The sequence below is a fragment of the Cynocephalus volans genome, chromosome 11 (assembly GCF_027409185.1).
Source record: "Cynocephalus volans isolate mCynVol1 chromosome 11, mCynVol1.pri, whole genome shotgun sequence".
Lineage (NCBI taxonomy): Eukaryota > Metazoa > Chordata > Mammalia > Dermoptera > Cynocephalidae > Cynocephalus > Cynocephalus volans.
This window is the reverse complement of record NC_084470.1, coordinates 96,538,037-96,560,466: the sequence shown is the minus strand read 5'-3', so window position 1 is coordinate 96,560,466 and position 22,430 is coordinate 96,538,037. Positions and strand designations below refer to the sequence as shown.

The following is a 22,430-nucleotide window of genomic DNA, read 5'->3' as shown; positions in this document are numbered from 1 at the left end:
CAAAGAGAAATGTTCTGGCCTGTGATTAGCCCTGAGAGGAAGAAACTCTTGGAAATACTCTCAGGCCCATGGTCAACCAAGAGTGGCCCAGAAGCCTAGAGAGGTAAGCCATTTGGATTTCACTCTAAGTACAAAAGGAAGCCATTCAAAAGTTTGTCCCCCTGCCCAAAACCAGATCTTCAGGTCTATTACACACACACACACACACACACACACACACTCTCTCTCTCTCTCTCTCTGCTTTATCATACTCTGTTTCCGTGCGCTTTAGATATTGCGGGTTTTTTTGGTTTTTGATTTTTTTTTTTTTTACAAACTGAAAGTTTGGGGCAACCCTGTATCAGGCGACCGTGCCACTTTCCCTGCACTTTGTGTCTCAGCATCACATTTTGGTAATCCTTGCAATTTTCCAAACTTTTTCCTTCATATTATATCTGTTATGGTCATCTGTGATCAGTAGTCTTTGATGTTACTATTGTAATTCATTTTAGCGAGCCATGAACCACACCCATGTAAGATGACAAACTTAACTAATAAATGTTATGTGTATTCTGACTGCTTGACCCATCAGCTGTTCCCCCATCTCTCCCCTTTTCCTCTGGCCTCCCTGTTCCCTGAGACACAACAATATCGAAATTAGACCAGTTAATAACCAGTCAATGGCCTCTAGGTAATCAAGTGAAAGGAAGAGTCACACATCTCTCATTTTATTTTTATTTTATTTTGTCGATATACATTGTGGCTGATTATTGCTCCCCATCACCAAAACCTCCCTCCCTTCTCCCTCCCCCCTCCCCCCCAACAATGTCCTTTCTGTTTGCTTGTCGTATCAACTTCAAATAATTGTGGTTGTTATATCTTCTTCCCCCCGCCCGGTTTTTGTGTGTGTGTGTGTGTGTGTGTGTGTGTGTGTGTGTGTGAATTTATATATTAATTTTTAGCTCCCACCAATAAGTGAGAACATGTGGTATTTCTCTTTCTGTGCCTGACTTGTTTCACTTAATATAATTCTCTCAAGGTCCATCCATGTTGTTGCAAATGGCAGTATTTCATTCGTTTTTATAGCTGAGTAGTTTCCATTGTGTAGATGTACCACATTTTCCGTATCCACTCATCTGATGATGGGCATTTGGGCTGGTTCCAACTCTTGGCTATTGTAAAGAGTGCTGCGATAAACATTGGGAAACAGGTATACCTTCGACTTGATGATTTCCATTCCTCTGGGTATATTCCCAACAGTGGGATAGCTGGGTCGTAAGGTAGATCTATCTGCAATTGTTTGAGGAACCTCCATACCATTTTCCATAGAGGCTGCACCATTTTGCAGTCCCACCAACAATGTATGAGAGTTCCTTTTTCTCCGCAGCCTCGCCAGCATTTATCGTTCATAGTCTTTTGGATTTTAGCCATCCTAACTGGGGTTAGATGGTATCTCAATGTGGTTTTGATTTGCATTTCCCGGATGCTGAGTGATGTTGAGCATTTTTTCATATGTCTGTTGGCCATTTGTATATCTTCCTTAGAGAAATGCCTATTTAGCTCTTTTGCCCATTTTTAAATTGGGTTGCTTGTTTTCTTCTTGTAAAGTTGTTTGAGTTCCTTATATATTCTGGATATTAATCCTTTGTCAGATGTATATTTTGCAAATATTTTCTCCCACTCTGTTGGTTGTCTTTTAACTCTGTTAATTGTTTCTTTTGCTGTGCAGAAGCTTTTTAGTTTGATATAATCCCATTTGTTTATTTTTCCTTTGGTTGCCTGTGCTTTTGGGGTCGTATTCATGAAGTCTGTGCCCAGTCCTATTTCCTGAAGTGTTTCTCCTATGTTTTCTTTAAGAAGTTTTATTGTTTCAGGGTGTATATTTAAATCCTTAATCCATTTTGAATTGATTTTAGTATACGGCGAGAGGTATGGATCTAGTTTCATTCTCCTGCATATGGATATCCAGTTATCCCAGCACCATTTGCTGAAGAGGCAGTCCCTTCGCCAGTGAATAGGCTTGGTGCCTTTGTCAAAGATCAGCTGGCAGTAAGTGTGTGGGTTGATTTCTGGATTCTCTATTCTATTCCATTGGTCAGTGTGTCTGTTTTTATGCCAGTACCATACTGTTTTGGTTATTATAGCTTTGTAGTATAGCTTAAAGTCAGGTAGTGTTATGCCTCCAGCTTTATTTTTTTTGCTCAGCATTGCTTTGGCTATGCATGGTCTTTTATTGTTCCATATAAATGTCTGGATAGTTTTTTCCATTTCTGAGAAAAATGTCTTTGGAATTTTGATGGGGATTGCATTGAATTTGTATATCACTTTGGGTAGTATGGACATTTTCACTATGTTGATTCTTCCAATCCAAGAGCATGGGATATCTTTCCATCTTCTTGTATCCTCTCTAATTTCTCTCAGCAGTGGTTTGTAGTTCTCATTATAGAGATTTTCACCACCTTGGTTAACTCAATTCCTAAGTATTTTATTTTTTTGGTGGCTATTGTAAATGGGCAGGCTTTCTTGATTTCTCTTTCTGCATGTTCACTATTGGAGAAAAGAAATGCTACTGATTTTTGTGTGTTGATTTTGTATCCTGCTACTGTGCTGAAATCATTTATCAATTCCAACAGTTTTTTTGTAGAGGTTTTAGGCTGTTCGATATATAGGATCATGTCATCTGCAAACAGGGACAGTTTGACTTCATCTTTTCCGATCTGGATGCCCTTTATTTCCTTCTCTTCTCTGATTGCTCTGGCTAGTACTTCCAACACTATGTTGAATAGGAGTGGTGAGAGTGGGCATCCTTGTCTAGTTCCTGTCCTTAAAGGAAAAGCTTTCAGCTTTTCCCCATTCAGGATGATATTGGCTGTAGGTTTGGCATATATGGCTTTAATTATGTTGAGATACTTTCCCTCTATACCTAACTTATAGAGGGTCTTTGTCATGAATGAGTGCTGAACTTTATCAAATGCTTTTTCAGCATCTATAGATATGATCATATGGTCCTTGTGTTTGATTTTATTAATATGGTGTATCACATTTATTGATTTGCGTATGTTGAACCAACCTTGCATCCCTGGGATGAATCCCACTTGATCGTGATGAATAATTTTACGTATGTGTTGCTGTATTCTGTTTGCTAGTATTTTAGTGAGGATTTTTGCATCTATATTCATCAAGGATATTGGCCTGTAGTTTTCTTTTTTGGTTATATCTTTACCTGGTTTTGGTATCAGGATGATGTTTGCTTCATAGAATGAGTTTGGGAGATTTGCGTCCGTTTCAATCTTTTGGAATAGTTTGTAAGGAATCGGTGTCAATTCCTCTTTGAATGTTTGGTAAAATTCTGCTGTGAATCCATCTGGTCCTGGGCTTTTCTTTGTTGGGAGCCTTCTGATAATAGCTTCAATCTCCTTTATTGTTATTGGTCTGTTCAAACTTTCTACGTCTTCACGGTTCAGTTTGGGAAGCTTGTGTGTGTCCAGAAATTTATCTATTTCCTCCAGATTTTCAAATTTGTTGGCGTATAGTTGTTTATAGTAGTCTCGAATGATTCCTTGTATATCAGATGAATCAGTTGTAATATCGCCTTTTTCATTTCTAATTTTTGTTATTTGAGTCTTCTCTCTTCTTTTTTTTGTTAGCCATGCTAATGGTTTGTCAATTTTATTTATCTTTTCAAAAAACCAATTTTTTGATTCGTTGATCTTTTGAATTGTTTTTTGGTTTTCAATTTCATTCAGTTCTGCTCTGATCTTAATGATTTCTTTCCGTCTGCTAACTTTAGGTTTGGATTGTTCTTGTTTTTCTAGTTCTTTAAGGTGAAGTGTTAGGTTGTTCACTTGCCATCTTTCTATTCTTCTGAAGTGAGCGTTTAATGCAATAAATTTTCCCCTCAATACTGCTTTTGCAGTATCCCACAGGTTTTGGTATGATGTATCATTGTTTTCATTAGTTTCAATAAATTTTTTGATTTCCTGCTTGATTTCTTCTTGGATCCATATGTCATTAAGTAGAATGCTGTTTAATTTCCATGTGTTTGTATAGTTTCCAGAGTTTCGTTTGTTATTAATTTCTAGTTTTAATCCATTGTGATCTGAGAAGATACATGGGATAATTCCAATATTTTTGAATTTATTGAGACTTGATTTGTGACCTAATATGTGATCTATCCTAGAGAATGATCCATGTGCTGATGAGAAAAATGAATATTCTGAGGTTGTTGGGTGGAATGTTCTGTAGATATCTGCCAATTCCAATTGGTCTAGAGTCTTGTTTAGATCTTGTGTTTCTCTACTGATTCTTTGCCTAGATGATCTGTCTAATATTGACAGTGGGGTGTTCAGGTCCCCTGCTATTATGGTATTAGTGTCTATTTCCTTCTTTAGGTCTAATAGAGTTTGTTTTATAAATCTGGCTGCTCCAACATTGGGTGTGTACATATTTATGATTGTTATGTCTTCTTGATGGATCAGTCCTTTTATCATTAAGTAGTGTCCCTCATTGTCTCTTTTTATGGTTTTTAGTTTAAAGTCTATTTTGTCAGATATAAGAATAGCTACTCCAGCTCGTTTTTCTTTTCTGTTTGCATGGTAAATCTTTTTCCATCCTTTCACTCTTAGTCTGTGTGAATCTTTATGGGTGAGGTGGGTCTCTTGTAGGCAGCATATAGTTGGGTCCTGCATTTTGATCCAGTCAGCCAGTCTGCGTCTTTTAATTGGGGAATTTAAGCCTTTTACATTAAGAGTTGTTATTGAAAGGTGTTGATTTATTCCTAGCATTTTATTGGTTGTTTCGTTGTCTTAGGTGTCTTTTGTTCCTTGCTTTCTGATTTACTGTTTGTTTTCTGTGTTTCTTGGTTCCTTAGGTTGTAGATAGTGTTTTTGTTAGCTTGTTTTCTCTTCATGAATGCCATTTTTATTATACTAGCGGGTTTAGATTTTTCTTGGGTTTTTATGGCAGTGGTAGTTATTTTTCAGGAACCAAACCCAGTACTCCCTTGAGGATTTCTTGTAAGGGTGGTCGTGTGGTAGTGAACTCCCGCAGTTTTTGTTTGTCTGAGAAATTTACTATTTGCCTCTCATTTCGGAAGGATAGCCTTGCAGGGTAGAGTATTCTTGGCTGGCAATCTTTGTCTTTTAGTATTTTGAAAATATCATCCCATTCCTTTCTAGTTTTTAGGGTTTGTGATGAAAAGTCTGATGTTAACCTGATTGGGGCTCCCTTATAGGTGATTTGACGCTTCTCTCTTGCAGCTTTTTTTTTTTTTTTGTCTTTTTCATGACCAGCACTCAGCCAGTGAGTGCACCGGCCATTCCTATATAGGATCTGAACCCGCGGCGGGAGCGTCGCTGCGCTCACAGCGCCGCACTCTCCTGAGTGCGCCACGGGCTCGGCCCTCTCTTGCAGCTTTTAAGATTCTCTCTTTGTCTCTGAGTTTTGCCAATTTGACTATGACATGTCTTGGAGAAGGTCTTTTTGGGTTGAATACATTTGGAGATCGTTGAGCTTCCTGGATCTGAAGATCTGTGATTTTTCCTATACCTGGGAAGTTTTCTGCCACTATTTTGTTGAATATGTTTTCTATGGAATCTCCATTTTCCTCCCCTTCTGGAATACCCATGACTCGGATATTTGATCGCTTAATGTTGTCTGATATCTCTCTCAGATTTTCTTCAATGTCCTTGATTCTTTTTTCTTTCTTTTTGTCTGCTTGTGTTATTTCAAACAGCCCATCTTCAAGTTCAGAGGTTCTCTCTTCAACTTCGACAAGCCTGCTGGTTAAACTCTCCGTTGTGTTTTTTATTTCGTTGAATAACTTCTTCAGTTCAGCAAGTTCTGCTACATTTTTTTTCAGGACATTGATTTCCTTGTACATTTCCTCTTTCAGATCCTGTATACTTTTCCTCATTTCATCATGATGTCTAGCTGAGTTTTCTTGTATCTCATTCAGTTTCCTTAGAATTATCACTCGAAATTCCTTATCAGTTATTTCAAGGGCTTCTTGTTCTATAGGATCTAGAGTTTGAGATTTATTAACTTTTGGTGGTGTACTTTCTTGATTTTTTGTATTTCTGGTATCTTTTTTTTGGTGTTTATTCATTGTGGCAGGGGGTTTCACAGTCCACCGGTTTGAGACTAATGACTAACTAGGATGTTGCTGTGGTTGCCAATTTCGTATGGCTCCCTCCGTGACTGCTCAGTTGGCCTCTAGTGCCTTGTGTGTGTGGTTGCCTCGGGTCTTGGGCTTCTTCGGGGAGCCACCTTTCTGGTCAGCTTGGACTCTGCTGGGCTGGTGGATCATGTACCACAGGGTGTGTGATCTCTGTTGAGCTTTCACGTCCTGTGCAGGACTTCTCCCTGTTCTGTGTGCTCTGGCCCAGGCTGTTAGACCGTGCAGTGGCGACCCCACCGGGTGTGTGGTTTCTGTCGAGTCTCCGCCTCCCTGGCCGCACGTCTCCCCACTCTGTGTGCACTGTGCTGGGCTGGGGCGTGTCTTCTGCACCCCTCGTCTATCAGCTGGGCCTTCAAGACCCTGCTTGGCACCACCTCGCCCAGGAAGTCTACCAGGTTTCTGCTAGGCACAGACGACCGGTCTCTCTGGGTGCCTTTGTAGCACTATGTAGATCTTTCTCGGGTCTTGTTCACCTTTGTATCCCCCCAGTATAATCCGAGTCTAGCTCCCACCTGCAGCCTGGTCTCCGGCAGGTTCAAGCGGACCTGGGAACTCTCCTACCACACTATTCCCAACCAGAGATTCGTTAGGCTTTTTTCCAAACTGGTGGCCGCAGAGATGGTATCTGCCTCCCAGTAACAGGGAGTTTACCTGGGGCCGGAGTCCAGGGTGTGATGGAGTGACAGTCGGCCCGCCCGTACTTCCTTGCCCTCCCGACACTGGCCGGGGACGCCCCCCGCCACCAGCCCCGCCAGAGAACCGCGGAGGGAGTGGGAGGGGAGGCCGGACCGCAGGCTCCGGAAAGCCCCGCGCCAGGCCAAGCAAGTGGGAGGGCTCAGTGATGGCCGAGCTGGGCGGGGCTGCCCGCACCTGGGAAAATGGAGGCAGCACCGGGGCGGTGAGTGGCCTGGTGGTGCAGGCGGGAGCCGGGTGGGCATCCACCCCCCGAACAGAGCTGTGCCAGGGGTCACTCACAGTGCTGTGCCAGGTCGGGCGCTCACTCTGTCTCTGGTTTGTTGCCTTCCCAGTTCTCGGCTGCTGCCGCCTCGGGCTGTTCAGTCGCGGCGCGGCTCGGGCGCTCCCAGGAATCTTCTTTAATGCTGGCCTGAAACCTCGAATCCTGAGTAGGGCAGCTGGCCGCCTTCAGCGTGGCCCCGGCCTCCAGGATCCTGTCTGCATCCACAGCAGCCCTGGCGCCGCGTTCCCTGTTTCGAGACTCGCTTTTGCAGCTAAGAAACAGTTCTTTTCCTGCTCCACACTTCAAAGCTGTTGCCTGTAAAGGAGGCAGCCTCTCCTGCCGGGGGCAAAGTGGCGGTCACCCCCCATGACCGGCCAGCAGCAGCGGTCCTCCCTTAAGAGATGGCAAGAGGAAGGTCCACAAGTTTCCCGGCTGTCTGAGGCCCAGTGGCCACCTTTTCCACCTCAGCTACTCCGCGCTGGCCGCCGCTGCCGCCGCCATCTTGAAAACCCCCCCCTCACATCTCTCATTTTAAATCAAAAGTTAGAAATGATGAAGCTTAGTGAGGAAGGCTTGTCAAAAGCTGAGACAGGCCAAAAGCTAGGTCTCTTGCCCCAAACAACCAAGTTGTGAATGCAAAGGAAAAGTTCTTGAACAAAATTAAAAGTGCTACTTCAGTGAACACACAAATGGTAAGAAAGCGAAACAGCCTTATTGCTGATGTGGAGAATATTTTAGTGGTCTGGATAGAAGATCAAACCAGCCACGACATTCCCTAAGCCAAAGCCCAATCCAGAGCAAGGCCCTAACTCTGCAATTCTATGAAGGCTGAGAGAGGTAAGGAAGCTGCAGAAGAGTTTGAAGCTAGCAGAGGTTGGTTCTTGAAGTTTAAGGAAATAAGCCATCTCTATCACATAAAAGTGCAAGACGAAGCAGCAAGTGCTGATGTAGAAGCTGCAGTGAGTTATCCGCAAGATTTAGCTAAGGTAATTGATGAAGGTGGCTACAATAAACAACAGATTTTCGGTGTAGACAAAATAGCCAAATATTGGAAGAAGATGCCACCTGGGACTTTCATAGCTAGAGAGAAGAAGTCAATGCTTAGCTTCAAAAGACAGGCTGACCCTCTTGTTAGGGGTTAATGCAGCTGGTGACTTTAAGTTTGGCGCGGTCCACGCCATGGCAGAGTCCTGAAAAGAATAGCTTGAGCTGCCCTCTCCAAGTTGGCAAGGCCGCCAGAGGGAGAGCTGCTGGCAGGGCCACGGCTACGAGCACTTGCTTTCACTGTAAGGATCTCCGCCTCAGCATAGTGGTACTGCTTTTACTTTCTCTTTTGATGTTTTGGTCATTGTGGCAGTTTCCTGAGTTTCCAAAAGACGCAGAAAATGACACACAAACAGTTGTTGTCATAAAATTAGATAGTCCCACCAAAGATCGGGGAAGACTGAACAATTCCAAATTGTCCCTTTTGAGTCAATTAATAACGCCAACGGATGTTTCAAAAACATTGGTTACGATTAATCATGAGCAATTGCCTTTACCAGAGAAATTAATAAATAAAAGAAGTCCCCATCCTCTTCCCACTATCTGGGTAAATGGTTACACGGGATATAAAATGAGAAAGGGAAAAATTTGGTACCCTCCTAGGGGATGTCCAAAGTATGATCTAAGTTTGCAAACGTCATTTACTGGAGATTGTATTAATGGCAAGAGAACGATTGGCATTAATGAGAAATTATATGATTGGGACAAATTAAGTATATGGGAACGAAACCGTAGAACCCCCTTTACTTGGTGGTGTCCAGTTTTAATAAATCATTAAAAATCAGGTATTGGAATAAAAATATATGCTGTAAAATTATTAAACCTGCAAAATTAGATCTTAGAAGAATAAGAGAGTACATCTAGTTTTGTGAGGGAGGGTGCTGTGCACAAGGACACTTTAACATTTAGATCAAGATTACATGGCCACAGCCAATGCATAACCTCAAAATGTGCATGATAATGCTGCTCAAATATCCATTGTTCCTTTTCATTCCATTAGAACATAAAATCTTTAGACCCCCCATTAGAATTTAAATGTTAGCACTGTTACTTTTAGCAAATTTGTACTTACATTTAGCAATAGACTTGGGTCATATGATAGTATTGTCTAATAGCTGCCACCCTGTTAATATGGTAGATATTAACCACAGCTTGCCAACAGGAAAAGGTCACAGGTTAACTTCAGGACAATGAGAAGATGGTCCCGATCTGATAACCTGATACCAAAAGGAGGAAGTACGAGCTAATCACCTGAGACGTGCTGAAGGGAAAAAACTGGCTGACCACCAAAAAAGTTTCCCCCCTGCTTTTTGAATTATTGACTCAAGCTTGCTGATGTAATAAAAATATTACCCAAAGCCCCCCTACAGAGCTGTAAATTTAAATAAAAGGCATTGTCTCATGCTCTACTGGGCTCCAGCCCCAAAGCGCTGACAGCCCACAGAGAGAGAATGTGCATAGTGATGCATTGAGGTCTCTGTCTGTTTGTTATTTTCGCTGACCCTCTCCATCCCTTTTTGGGTACCCACCCCTTGCTGAAGCTGGACTTTGGCATAAGTTGAAGCCAGTGCTCATTTACCTAAGGCCCTTAATAACTATGCTAAATCTCCTTTCTCTGTGCATGGAACAACAAAGCCTAGATGACAGCACATCCATTTACTGAATATTCTAAGCCTACTGTTGAGAGCTACTGCTCAGAAAAAAAGATTCCTTTCAAAATATTACTGTTCAATCACAATGCACCTGGTCACCCAAGAGTTCTGATGGAAATATATACAAGGAAATTAATGTTGTTTTCATGCCTGCTAACATAATATCCATTCTGTAACCCATGGATTAAGGAGTAATTTCAACTCTCAAGTCTTAATATTTAAGAAACACATTTCATAAGGCTATAGCTGCCATAGACAGTGATTCCTCTGGTGGATATAGGCAAAGCAAATTGAAAGCCTTCTGGAAAGGATTCACCATTCTAGATGTGATTAAGAACACTCATGATTTATGGGAGGAGATCAAAATACCAACATTAACACAAGTTTGGAAGCTGATTCCAACCCTCATGGATGACTTCCAGTGGTTCAAGACCTCAGTGGAGGAAGTAACGGCAGATGTGATGGAAATAGCAAGAGAACTAGAATTAGAAGTGGAGCCTGAAGATTCTGCAATCTCTTAATAAAACTTCAGCAAATGAGGAGGTGCTTCTTACGGATGAACAAAGAGTGTGGTTTCTTAAGATGGAATCTACTTCTGGTGAAGATGCTGTGAACATGGTTAAAATAACAAAAGGATTTAAAATATTACATAAACTTAGTTGATAAAGCAGCGGCAGAGTTTGAGAAGACTGACTAATTTTGGAAGAAGTTCTACTGTGGGTAAAATGTTATCAAACAGCATTGCATACTGCAGATAAATCTTTCATGAATGGAAGTCAATCAATGTGGCAAACTTCACTGTTGTCTTATTTTAAGAAACTGCCACAGCCACCCCAAACTTCAGCAAACACTACCTGATCAGTCAGCAGCTATCAACACTGAGGTAACACCCTCCACCAGCAAAAAGATTATGACTAAAGGCTCAGATGATCATTAACATTTTTAGCAATAAAGTATATTCTAATTAAGGTATGTACATTGTATTTTAGATGTAATGCTACTGCACACTTGATAGACTACAGCGCACTGGGAAAACAAAAAATTCATGTGACTTGCTTTATTGCCATATTCACTTTATTGTGGTGGTCTGGAACTGGACTCCCAACATCTCTGAGTATGTCTGTATTTTATATAGTATATATAGTATTTACATATAAAATATATGTGTATATATATACATAAAATTTATCAAATCATTATAGGTCAGGGTATATTAGAGCATACCAAAGGAACCTGGAAAAAATAATTAAAAATAAAAAAGGTAAAAGGAAACTGCTTTAAATTTTTTTGACTTATTCAGAAAGGCAGATAAATCTTTTACTTAAATATAAATTTTAACCCATACGAATAGTTAGTGTTGATCAGAGGCAATGATCAAACAAATGCATTTAGCCTCATCAACTCAATCCCTACAAAGTTCTGGTGGATAAAATATTTGACAAAGCTTTCCTCTCTGAATAACATAAAATGTGTTTTCTAAATACACTCAGGGCTTTAAGTGAGGGAATGATGGGAAATGCTTTATATTTTAAAGAGCTCTTCCTGGATGTTGGATGGAAAAAGTATAGAACAAAAACAGTGGAAGCTGAGGAACTGTTAGGATGTTAATGGAGTCACCCAGGTGAGAGCTGAAGGGACTGCGGGTCTGGAGAGAAGTGAGACACGTGGGGGAGTGGCAGCAGCACACGCACATGGTAGAGATGTGAGGTTGGGGAGAATGAGGGGTCAGGAGTGACTCTCAGGTTTCTAGCCTGAGCAATGGGGCGGGTGATGGGTATGTGAAGGGGCAAGGATTAGTAGGAATTCAGAAGTCTGTATCTGAATTTGTCAAGTATGAGATGTCCAAGTAGATATGTTAAGTAAGCTACCGAAAAGATGAGTTTGGAGCTCAAAGCAGACTTCTGGTTTCAACTTCAAACTGTGAAAAGCTTCAAAGTTGTCACTCTGTCTTTACAATAAGAAAAAGCTGGATGAACTGAAAATCAGTAACTTTTCTTGGAGACATCAGAGAACTGAGTTTGCAGGGCAAACTGCCATCCCAAAATCTGGACAGAGGTGAATGTAGAGAGTCGCAGCTGAGATCTGATGGCCTGGAGGAGACGCCACTGGAGCCATAGCTAGTAGGGACACTTAAATGATAATTTGAAAGAATCAATGGAGGCTGAGTGTGGGTTAGCCTGAGGGTGAGAAACTCCTGTGAGTCATTGCCTAAGGAAGACCCCACGCTTTCATGGTTTTGCCTCCAGGAACCCACTTGGTTCTCCTGGTGAGGAACTGAGGAAGATTCTCTGGTGGCTCTGGCAGGGGAAGGAGAGAGTGATCTTTGTAATTAGAACATTCTCCATAACAAAGGCCTATTTCCCAGAGGAAAAGACTTTGGCAGAGCCTTATCTCCTCTGAGGGAGGACATTTCTCCTGCTCCAGCCCCCTCTAGCCTTCTAGCCTCAGGGAAGGGACTAGCAGGAGAGTTAAGAAACACTTGAGAAGGTCACAGCCCAAGGATACAAGCCCACTAAATTACTGAGATTTAATCATAAGAGGACAAACATCAAAGTCAAGGGTTCAGATCCCTATACCCACCAGCCACCAGAAAACAACGACAATAGTCATAAGATTATAGAATGTTCCCCCTCTCCCACACCTTTCCACTACACCAATGGGGCTCCAGGATAGTAACAATGGATTAGAGCTGAGAGCTGCAAGACACAGACTCCTTGAGGAGGAATATCTAGGGAAGTCCACAGCCAAGAGGGGAGACAAAACAAAGACACTAGAGGAATTTGAAGGCGCTGACACCTGCAGCTGCAGCAAACATTAAACACAGCTTAGCTCCTAGCCAAAGTAACATAAATCTTCACACCAGAGGCTTATTTACGTCAGTTCCTATTATCCAAAACAGCTGATATTATCTGGCCTTCAACAAAAAATCACAAGGCATGCCAAAAATGGAGGAAAAAACACAGTCTGAAGGAAAAGAATCAGAACCAGACTCAGATATGACACAAATATTGGTATTACCAGACAAGGAATTTAAAATAACTATAATTAATATGTTAAGCGCTGTAATGGAAAAGTAGACAACATCCAAGAGCAGATGTGAACTGAAAGCAGAGATAGAAATTCTAAGTAGGAAATGGTGGGAAAAAACACTGTAAAAGAAATGAAGAATGCCTTGATGGGCTCATCAGCACACTGTACATGGCTGATGAAAGAATCAGTGAGGCTGAAGACAGGGCAATAGAAGTTTCTATAACTGAAATGCCAAAAGATGAAAGAATGAAAACAGAATAGAACATCCAAGAACCACTGTACAGCTTAAAAAGATGTAACACACGTGTAACTGGAATACCAGAAGGAGGAGAAGAAAGAAGAAACATTTGAAATAATTATGGCTGAGAACTTTCCAAAATTAATGACAGACACCAAACCACAGATTCAGGAAGTTCAGATAACATCAAGCAGAATAAATACTGAAAAACTACATCTAAATGTAGCATATTTGTAATGGCAAATACAAATTAAAAATAAGAGGCTTAATTCTCCTGCTGAAAATAAGAGACATCTCTCTCTGTCTCCCTTTCCTTTTAGAATGTCTTTCTCTGTCTTTTTCAAATGTATGTAAATCTTTATAATGGCTAAATAAGCCTCTTGCAGGTCTCACAGCTCAGGAACATATATATTCTCAAAGACCTGGGAGCCATTTCTTTAAAATGAAAACATTAAGGGTGATAGCCCTTTTATTTCTCAGTTCCTGTAGAGCTTAAATTGGTGTACACCTTCCTTCAATTGCAAAATTATATCTGTCATAAAGTGATGAGAAGTTTGTTTCTCCTCTGGATAAAGGCAATTATCTAACACAGATGGTTTCTCCAATTTCGATGGTAAAGTTAGGATCTCGAAAACATGTACAGAATTGGTTGTACTTGCCTGGCTATATAACAGGGTGAAACTCCTTTCTGTCTTTGCAATCTCTTAGTGGATTGACTGTGTTACACATCACATTCTGGTTTAATGCTTATCAATAATAAAACTGTTTTCTGTCTCTACTACCTGTGTTGGAGAGGTTTCTGGGTCAGAAGATTTTGTTTCATTTAATTATATTTCTCCAATATATTCAATCTTCAGGAAACCAAAGGCAAAGAGAAAATCTGGAAAGAAGCCAGAAGGGGGAAAAAAAACCTCACCTATAGAATAAAAAAGTGTAGGTTTACAGCAGACTTCTCATCAGAAACCATGCAAGCCAGAAGAGACTGAAGTGACATACTTCAAGTGTTGAAAGAAGTAAACACAAAAATCAATAAATTCATAGAGACAAAATGTATATAGGTGGTTTCCAGGGACTAGGGAGAAGGGGAATATAGAGAAATTGCTTAATGGGTTCTGGGCTTCTTTCTGGGGCGATGAAAATGTTTTGTAACTAGACAGAGGTGGTATTTGCACAACACTGTGAATGTACTAACTGCCACTGAAGTGTTCACTTTAAAATGGTTAGTTTTATGTTATAAGAATTTCACCGAAAATTGCTTTCTAAAGAAAGAACATCAAAAAAGTGAAGAAATATAGATGTTCTCCAACAGACAAAAACTAGAAGAATTCACTGCCAGCAGACCCTACCCTACGAGAAACATTAAAAGGTTTTCCTTGGGCAGAAGGATAAAAGGTTTTCCTTGGGTAGGAGGAAAATAAATGTCAGAAACTTGGATCTACATAAAGAATGGAAGACTGCCATAGAAACAATAAATGAAAGTAAAATAAAATCTTATTTTTCTTATTCTTAATTGATCTAAGAAATAACTGCTTGAATTAAATTAATAATAGTAACAATATACAGGGCAATTATAGCATGTGGATAAATGAAACAAATGATAGCAATGTCACGACAGAGAGTAGGGAGGAATTGGGAATACTCTATTAAAAGCTACCTTTGTTACATATGAAACAGAATAATGTCATTTGAAAGTAGACATAGATTAGTTAAAAATGTATATTGTAATTTCTAGGGCAACAACAAAAACATTTTAAAAGAAGTATATTTGATACACTAAGAGAATAGATAAAAGGAATCATATAACTGCTCAATGAAAACCAGAGAAGGCAGAAAAAGAAGTCTCTAGCAACAAATAGAAAACAGTTACACAGATGGGTGATATTACTCCATATGTAATAATTTTATTTTATTTTGGCAATAATCATTTTATTTTATTTTGGCAACTGACTGGTATGGGATCAAAGCCTCACCTTGGTATTATCAGCGTCACACTCAAACCAACTGACTAACTGGCCAGCCCCAATAATCATTTTAAATATGAATGTTCTACATGATCCAATCAAAAGACAGAGACTGTCAGTTGGGTTATTTAAAAAAAAAAAAAAAAAAGATAGAATTATATATTGCCTACAGGAAACCCACTGTATATATTAAGACACAGATGAGTTTAAAAGTAAAGGGATGGAGAAATATGCCAAGCTAACATTAATCAAAAGAAAGCTAGAATAACAATATTGATTTGAAACAAAGTAGACTTCAGAACAAGAAAAAGACCAGGCATAAAGAAGTGTGTTAAAGAATGAGAAAGGAGTCAATCCTCCAAAAAGACATAACAATTCTAAATGTGTATGCACCTAACAGAGCATCAAAATATGTGAGACAAAAACTTACAGAACTGCAGTAAGAAATACAGAAATCAACAGTTATAACTGGAGATGTCAGTACACCCTTGATGGCAATTGATACATCCAGCGGGCAGATAATCAATAAGGATATAGTGGACCCAAACAGCACTATCAGTCAACTTGATATCATTGACATTTATAAAATAATCCATCTAACAATAGCAGAATACACATTTTTCTCAAGTTTGCATGGAACATTCAGCAATACAGACCACATTCTGGGCCATAAAACACATCCTAACAAATTTTAAAAAGCAGACCACCACACAAAGTATGTTCCCAGACCTCAATGGAATTAAACTGGAAATCAATAATAAAAAGATAGCTAGAACCCCCCCCCCAAAATATTCAGAAATTTAACAACACACTTCTGAATAAAACATGGGTCAAAGAAGAAGTATTAAGAGAAATTTTAAAATATTTTCAACTAAATGGAGCTCACAGCAGAGGTCTCAGTCTCAGATATCCATTTGGGAATCACTGTAAATGACATTTAAAGCCATGGGCTCTGCTGGAAACAATATAGAAAGGAGAAAGTGGGCCCAGAATGGAATCCTGAGGACCTCCAATATTTCACAGTCAGGCAAAGGAGGTACAGCAAGAATACAGCCAGTGCTTAGCCCATATTTAGTTCCTGTTTTATAAATGGTCTCTATAAAATTCCTAAATATTAATCTAGTTCCCACCCCCCACCCCCACCCCCATCAAGCAGATACTTAGCTGACTGACTGATCTGGAATATTTCAGAGCAGTGGTTCTGAAAAGGCCTATTATTTTAATATATGTATTTATCCCATAAAGTATATTTAAATGCAACACAGTAATTGTAATAAAATTAGACACATTTTTCAAAAAGCCTATGTAGGAAGTAGATGGGATGGGGTACAGAGAAGGATGGGGAAAACAGTAGTTTCTTATTTATACTTATATAAAATTTGAGTATCAGCCTGGATACAAAACACCAGAATGAGTAATTTTTGTTTATTATATATATTTATGTATAAATAAAGTGCAAAATATATACAACAATGATATATCATTTTACCTAGTAAACTGACAAAGGTTAAAAAGTATAGCACCATACTAAGCATCTGACAAAAACAAACAACAAAAAAAGTAGAGCACAACGTATAGTGAGTGTGTGGGTCAACAGGTACTCTCATACTGGGTTGGTGGGAGCATAAATTGGCACAACCTCTTTGGAGGGCAGTGTGTGGCAACTTCTGTCAAAATTACACACGGATATACCCTTTCTTTCGGCAATCCTACTTTGAAGAATTGCTCCTAAAGAAATATTCTTATGTGTGCTAAATAACCAGATAGAAGGCTATATTCATTGGAACATTCATGAAATGGGATATCAAGCAGCCACTTAAGAGAAAGAGGCAGCTCTAATTTGTACTATATGGAACCATTCTAAAAGACATTATTCAGAAAAAAGAGCAAGGGACAGAACAAGGTGCACAGAATGTTGACACCTGTATAAAAATATGATGTGTGTATTTTGTGTGCTTGTAGATTTATATGCAAAGATTGTCTCTGCAAGAATAAATAAGCAATACGGTAACAGTGGCTACCTCTTAGGAGAGACTTGGGTGACTCTGGGAAGAAGAAGGAAGATTCATTTTTCACTCTATACCCTGTTTGGTGTGGTTTTGTTACAGGGTTTCCCCTTTCAACACACACAAATAAGCCACAACTCCTGTGAATACCCGAAAGTTGCCACTAATTACCAGAGTGAGAAAGGAAACATCAGATGGCTGTGAATGTGGAAAGGGCAGAGAACAGGTAGCAAGCAACTCAAATAAGGGATCCACAGGAAAGAAAGAGCTGGTAAAAAACAGAAGTAGGGAGGGGGGAGGCTACAGGGGCCCAAGATGTCTTCCCCTGGGGATTATAATAAAGATTTCAAACTTTAAAAAAATACTTAAACCGCAGAGATCCTTTCTAGTAAAATTTGACATGAAACCTAAATATATAAAGTAGATAAAAAAGTATTTTATTATATAAATGTATTTTGTAAGCTCAAATTTAAATATTTACTTAATGTAAAGTCAAACAATGAGTACAATGATGCTCTCCTGAAAAACATAAACTTGAAATAGGAGTATAGAGGGCTATTTCAGAAAAATGTCAAAATACATAGAGACAGCAAGAGAAGCTTTATACCAAGGTCTGCCCCAAGGAGAACAAACACAGTAGTAAAAGTGAGTGCAATAGTGATCTCCAGCATGTAAAATTTTGTATATGACATGTTTTTCCCCGCTTTCAGTCTATCTTAATTGCTTTAAAAGCTGGATTAAAAAATAAAATGTGAGCCTAATGTTTTCCATCTCCCCCATCTCCTCCCATGGTTTCTGCCCTATACTTTTGTATTCCAAAAAACAACAGCCCTCAACACCAGCCACAGGGCTACCTCTTCTCCCATGCCAAGGACTGCCACTGTTCCTACTCAGCCCCAAAACCTTCTGCAGCCTTTAGGATGACGTGATACAGACGGACACCAAGCTGTGCTTCAGATCACCCTCTGCTGGCCTGCACAGCTAGATATATTGGTTTTCTATTGACTGGCCCTTAATTATTATCATTATTAAAAACAATAACAAATCCTGGAATGGAAAAAATAGCTATACAGGACTTTACTGGGACAACTGATGAAATCAGAAATGAACTAAAGATTAGAAAAAAATGTTTCAATATTAAATTTCCTGATTTTCATAACTGTATTGTGACTATTGGTACTATTTTCTGTAAGTTTGAAATTATATAAAAATAAAACATTAAAAAATTATAACATATTGCTAACATTTACTGATGTTTGCTTCTTATAGGTTTACAGGCATTATCTCATTTAATCCTTTTACAACCCTATAAAATAGGTACTATTATTGTCACTACTTCATAGCTATAGAGGTTATTGGAAGCTCTCCATGGTCACACAGCTGAGTGGAGGTGAGATTTGATCCCAGGTCTGTTCCATTCAGAACCAAGGCTCTTAAATGTTGCCTGGATTGCCATCCTTTTTGAGATAATCTTTCCCTCTCAACCTTATCAGAGAAGCCACCATTTGGGTTCTAAGCACTGTTACTCATTAAAACATCAGAAACTTATTCTCTTCCCAGGCCTGAGGGGGATCTGAGGTTCATCACTGAAACATGTGCTAGAAATGAGAGGCCATCAGCACTAATATCAAAAACCCAGAAACCATCCTATAACCTTTATTTTACTTTTTAAAAACCAAATCTTGAAATAAAGTTAGTTTAGTAGCACTTAGTATGTAAAATTTTATTGACAGTTCACAATGTAAAGATTTTCAGCTATATTTACCATATATAAAACTCATGCGAAAAGGTTATCTTCCCTAGAAAGACTGAAAGCTCAGCACCAAGGGTCTATGCTGTAATAACAGAAGTTCAAGAGACCTTCCTGCATTCCAGCCAGAGGGCCGAGTGCCAAGCCTGGGTATAGCCCCACTGTGTGGATGGAATGGGACGCTAGAATAGCTCTTAGGAAAATAGAAAATTCTTCTTAAATCAATACAAGGGGAATGTGCTCTCTCCCTTGAAATATACACTAGTTACTGACCAAGTTTCCTGGGGGAACTTTGTCCATCCTTATCTGCCCTCACATGGCTGTGAGACCATAATGTAACATTTATGGTTAACTGCACTAAGTTAGTTTTTCTAGGACTGACAGTTATGTAGGCAGGATCCTAATACCAAGGATCCACTTTCAATAGTAATCAGCAAATAAGAACAAAGTAGAAAAGAGAAAAAATAATTTAGCTATAAAAAGTTCCTAATTTGGGGGAGTAATAAAACCTCATTAGTGTTGGACACATTATTACTTCTGAATTTCCAGACACTCAGATATGTGTTTCCTACTTGGCATGGAGTTAAAATAATGACAACTATAGGGACTACTGCATGTGTAATACATATTACACAAAATGGTCATAATGAGAATATAATTTTTAACAACTTATTTCATTTACTTATTAGAAGTTTTCTATGCTTAGTTTATAACAGGATAGTCCATAATATCACTTTTAAGAGTGGGCAAACATTACAGAATTTATTTGGTAACTACATTATACTGTTCATTTATACTGAGCTTGAATAAATTGTGAATGCAAGCAATCTTTTTACTCACTCAAATACCTGTCCACCCTAGTGTCTCTCATATTTAAGTTACGTAACTAATGTTTTTCCAGCTGTTCACTTCTGTTCATGTTTTTGGTTTGGCCTTTTGATTGACCTTGTTAACAATGAATCTTTAATGTTTCATCAACATATTGTCCCTTCCTCTCAGTTTGCTGCCTACAAGTTTGATATGCATACCTTCTCTTTGTTCAATGGGGTGAATAAACACTCAATGGACGAGAGGCAGTTTCAGAGCTCTGGGAAAGACCAAACTTCCCATAAATGAATATCAATTAGTTAATAATAACAATACCAGTGTTAATAGTTTAAATATAGATAATTAGTACATACTAAACATTACTGTGTGCCAGTCACTCTTCTAGGCACTTTAAAGCATATCCCGTTGATTCCTCACAATAATTTTGAGACAAGTACTATTATGTAATTTTCCAAATGAAAAAAGTGAGGCATTGAAAAGTTTGCCCACGGTCAAAAAAGCTGTTAAGTGAGGCACTGAATCTGACTGCAAGTGGAAGCCCTTGCTCTTAACTACTAGGATGCACTGCCTCTCAATTTGGAAGCAAATAAGTAATAAAATGGTACTTCATCCCAGCAGTTTGAAACAACAGTTCAGACTCTTGCTTTAAAAGTTAGTTAGCTAAATAAATGTAAACTGTTTTTCTTTTCTTTTTTAAAGGGGTTGTACTATATTTGACACTCAAGAGGCACAACTCCTTAGTGAAACCCTTAGGCAGTTCTGTTTGTGGAAAGGAATCAGGGAAGGCAGGGCTGCCTCTGGCAGGTGACTGGAACCAAGTGGGACGGGTGCAGGTACCTGAATGCGCTGAGGTGAGGCTACCGCAGAGTCGGTGGAGATTATCTGGATGCGTGGGGAGGGGCTGGTCATCCCTGGAGATTCCGGCCGAGAAGTCTGTGTACGTGGTACCTGTAGGTGAGAAGTGTGTTGAATCACAAGGGGGTCAGAAAGATGCCCAGTGATGGCCTGAGGACCATGCCTCTTGCTTTCACTGTGGCCTAGAGAGATAAACCTGTAAATTTCTGAGGTACTGACCCAGGAATAAACAAAGGAATCAATATTTTGATATTGCCACAGAATGGCCCCCGCAAAATACAATCTTAAAATAGCTATTTTTAATGTTGAAAATGCAAGGAAAAACCAAAGGAGTTTTCAGTTCTGCTCTACACAACTTCAGTAAAGTACAAAGCTATCAAAATAACTTTTAGAGATGATTTTTGAATTTTTTCACTATTTCCAAAGCCAGCTAAGATGACAGTTACTAGAAGAAAGGCTCTCACAACATTGCAGGAGATGGCAAACAGTATCAGCATTACACTGAAAACTACTGGGATCAGTACTTATCAAAGGATCCTGACAATCTCCTATCCCCAATGGGATGGAGCTGGGAAAAGCCCATCAGTAACATAAAGGTCCGGAATTTAGTTAATACCCACCAAACACAAATTTCAAGGTGCTGAGTGGTCAGATATTATTTTTTCTTGATTAAAAGCATATAATGAACCCATATTCATAAACTCTTTCAAAAAATACAAGAAAACATTTCCTAGCTCATTCTATAAGACCAATATTACCTAATACCAAAACCAGACAAAGACATCACAAGAAAACTGCAGACCACTTACCTTTCATGAATACAGATGTAAAAAATCCTTAACAAAACAGCAGCAAATCGAATCAAACAGCATATAAAGGATTATACACCATGACTATAGACTATTTATCCCAAGAATGCAAAGCTGGCTTGACATATGAAAATCAAACAGTTTAATACACCATATTAAAAGAATAAGGAACAAAAACCACACGATCACTGATAAAACTACACCTCATGATGGAAACAATCAACAAAGTAGGAATAGAAGGAAAGTTCTTAACCTGATAAAGGGTATCTACAAAACACCCACAGCAAACTTAATGGTAAAAGAATGAAACCTTTCCCTCTAAGATCAGGAATAAGACAAGGATCTTCATTTTCATAACTTCTACTCAACATGTACTGGAGGTTCTAGCCAGGGCAATTAGGCAAGGAAAAGAAACAAAAGCACCCAGATTGGAAGAAAAGTAAAACTATGTCTATTTGCAGATAACATGATCTTATATACATAAAATCCTACAGAATCCCCAAAAACCTCTTAGAGATAGAAAATGAGTTCCAAGGTTGCAGGATACACGATAAATGATAACCGAAAGAGTCTGCTCTGAACAGGCCAGCTAAATTATATTGCTTTGGGAGATCTGGGATAAGTCAGTAATCACATCCACCTGTCCTGGAAAATGTTACCATAAGACCATTTTACTTAAAAGCAGCCATAATGGAACCAGAAAGCCATAAAATAACCTAGAATACTTCTTATCACGCTTACTCTACATGCCTGCATGTAGAGTATAACCTAGAAACAATCCCAAATCTACATATTATGTACTACCAATAGAAAAATTGATGAAGTAATTAGGTGGAGCTGTGTGTTTCTCTCTCTCTCTCCTTTGACCCTTCTCCCTTCTTGTGATTATAAAATGTTAAGCTCTGCTGGTCTTCAAAACATTTTCAGAGCTACTTGATCTATGTGTCTCCCCAGTTGCAATCCTCATATTGGCTTAATACATCCCTGCTATATGTATTTGGCCTCAGTTTCTTTTTAGGTCAACATTCTGGCGACCATGAAGAGACTCCAGAGAAACTCCCCTGACTGCCCAATATTTCCTTTTCCTCTTGAGTTTGGGCTTTCAGCAGTACCAGCAAAAAGAGGGGCCCACTGTGCCCTCC

At 39.3% G+C, this 22,430-nt stretch overlaps 1 protein-coding gene across 6 annotated transcripts in view; it reads right to left on the bottom strand.

The window, feature by feature from the left end:
* The window catches only part of NR2C2 (nuclear receptor subfamily 2 group C member 2), a 104,212-nt gene that overhangs the window by 38,654 nt on the left and 43,128 nt on the right, over positions 1-22,430 (bottom strand). For all 6 annotated transcript variants that reach the window (XR_010024882.1, XM_063114396.1, XM_063114398.1 and 3 more), the window contains one exon: positions 20,462-20,572. Coding sequence is in view for 5 of the 6 variants with exons in the window: in XM_063114396.1 (XP_062970466.1) it covers positions 20,462-20,572 (111 nt within the window). In the remaining variant the exon portion in view is untranslated. The remainder of the gene's footprint in view (positions 1-20,461; positions 20,573-22,430) is intronic.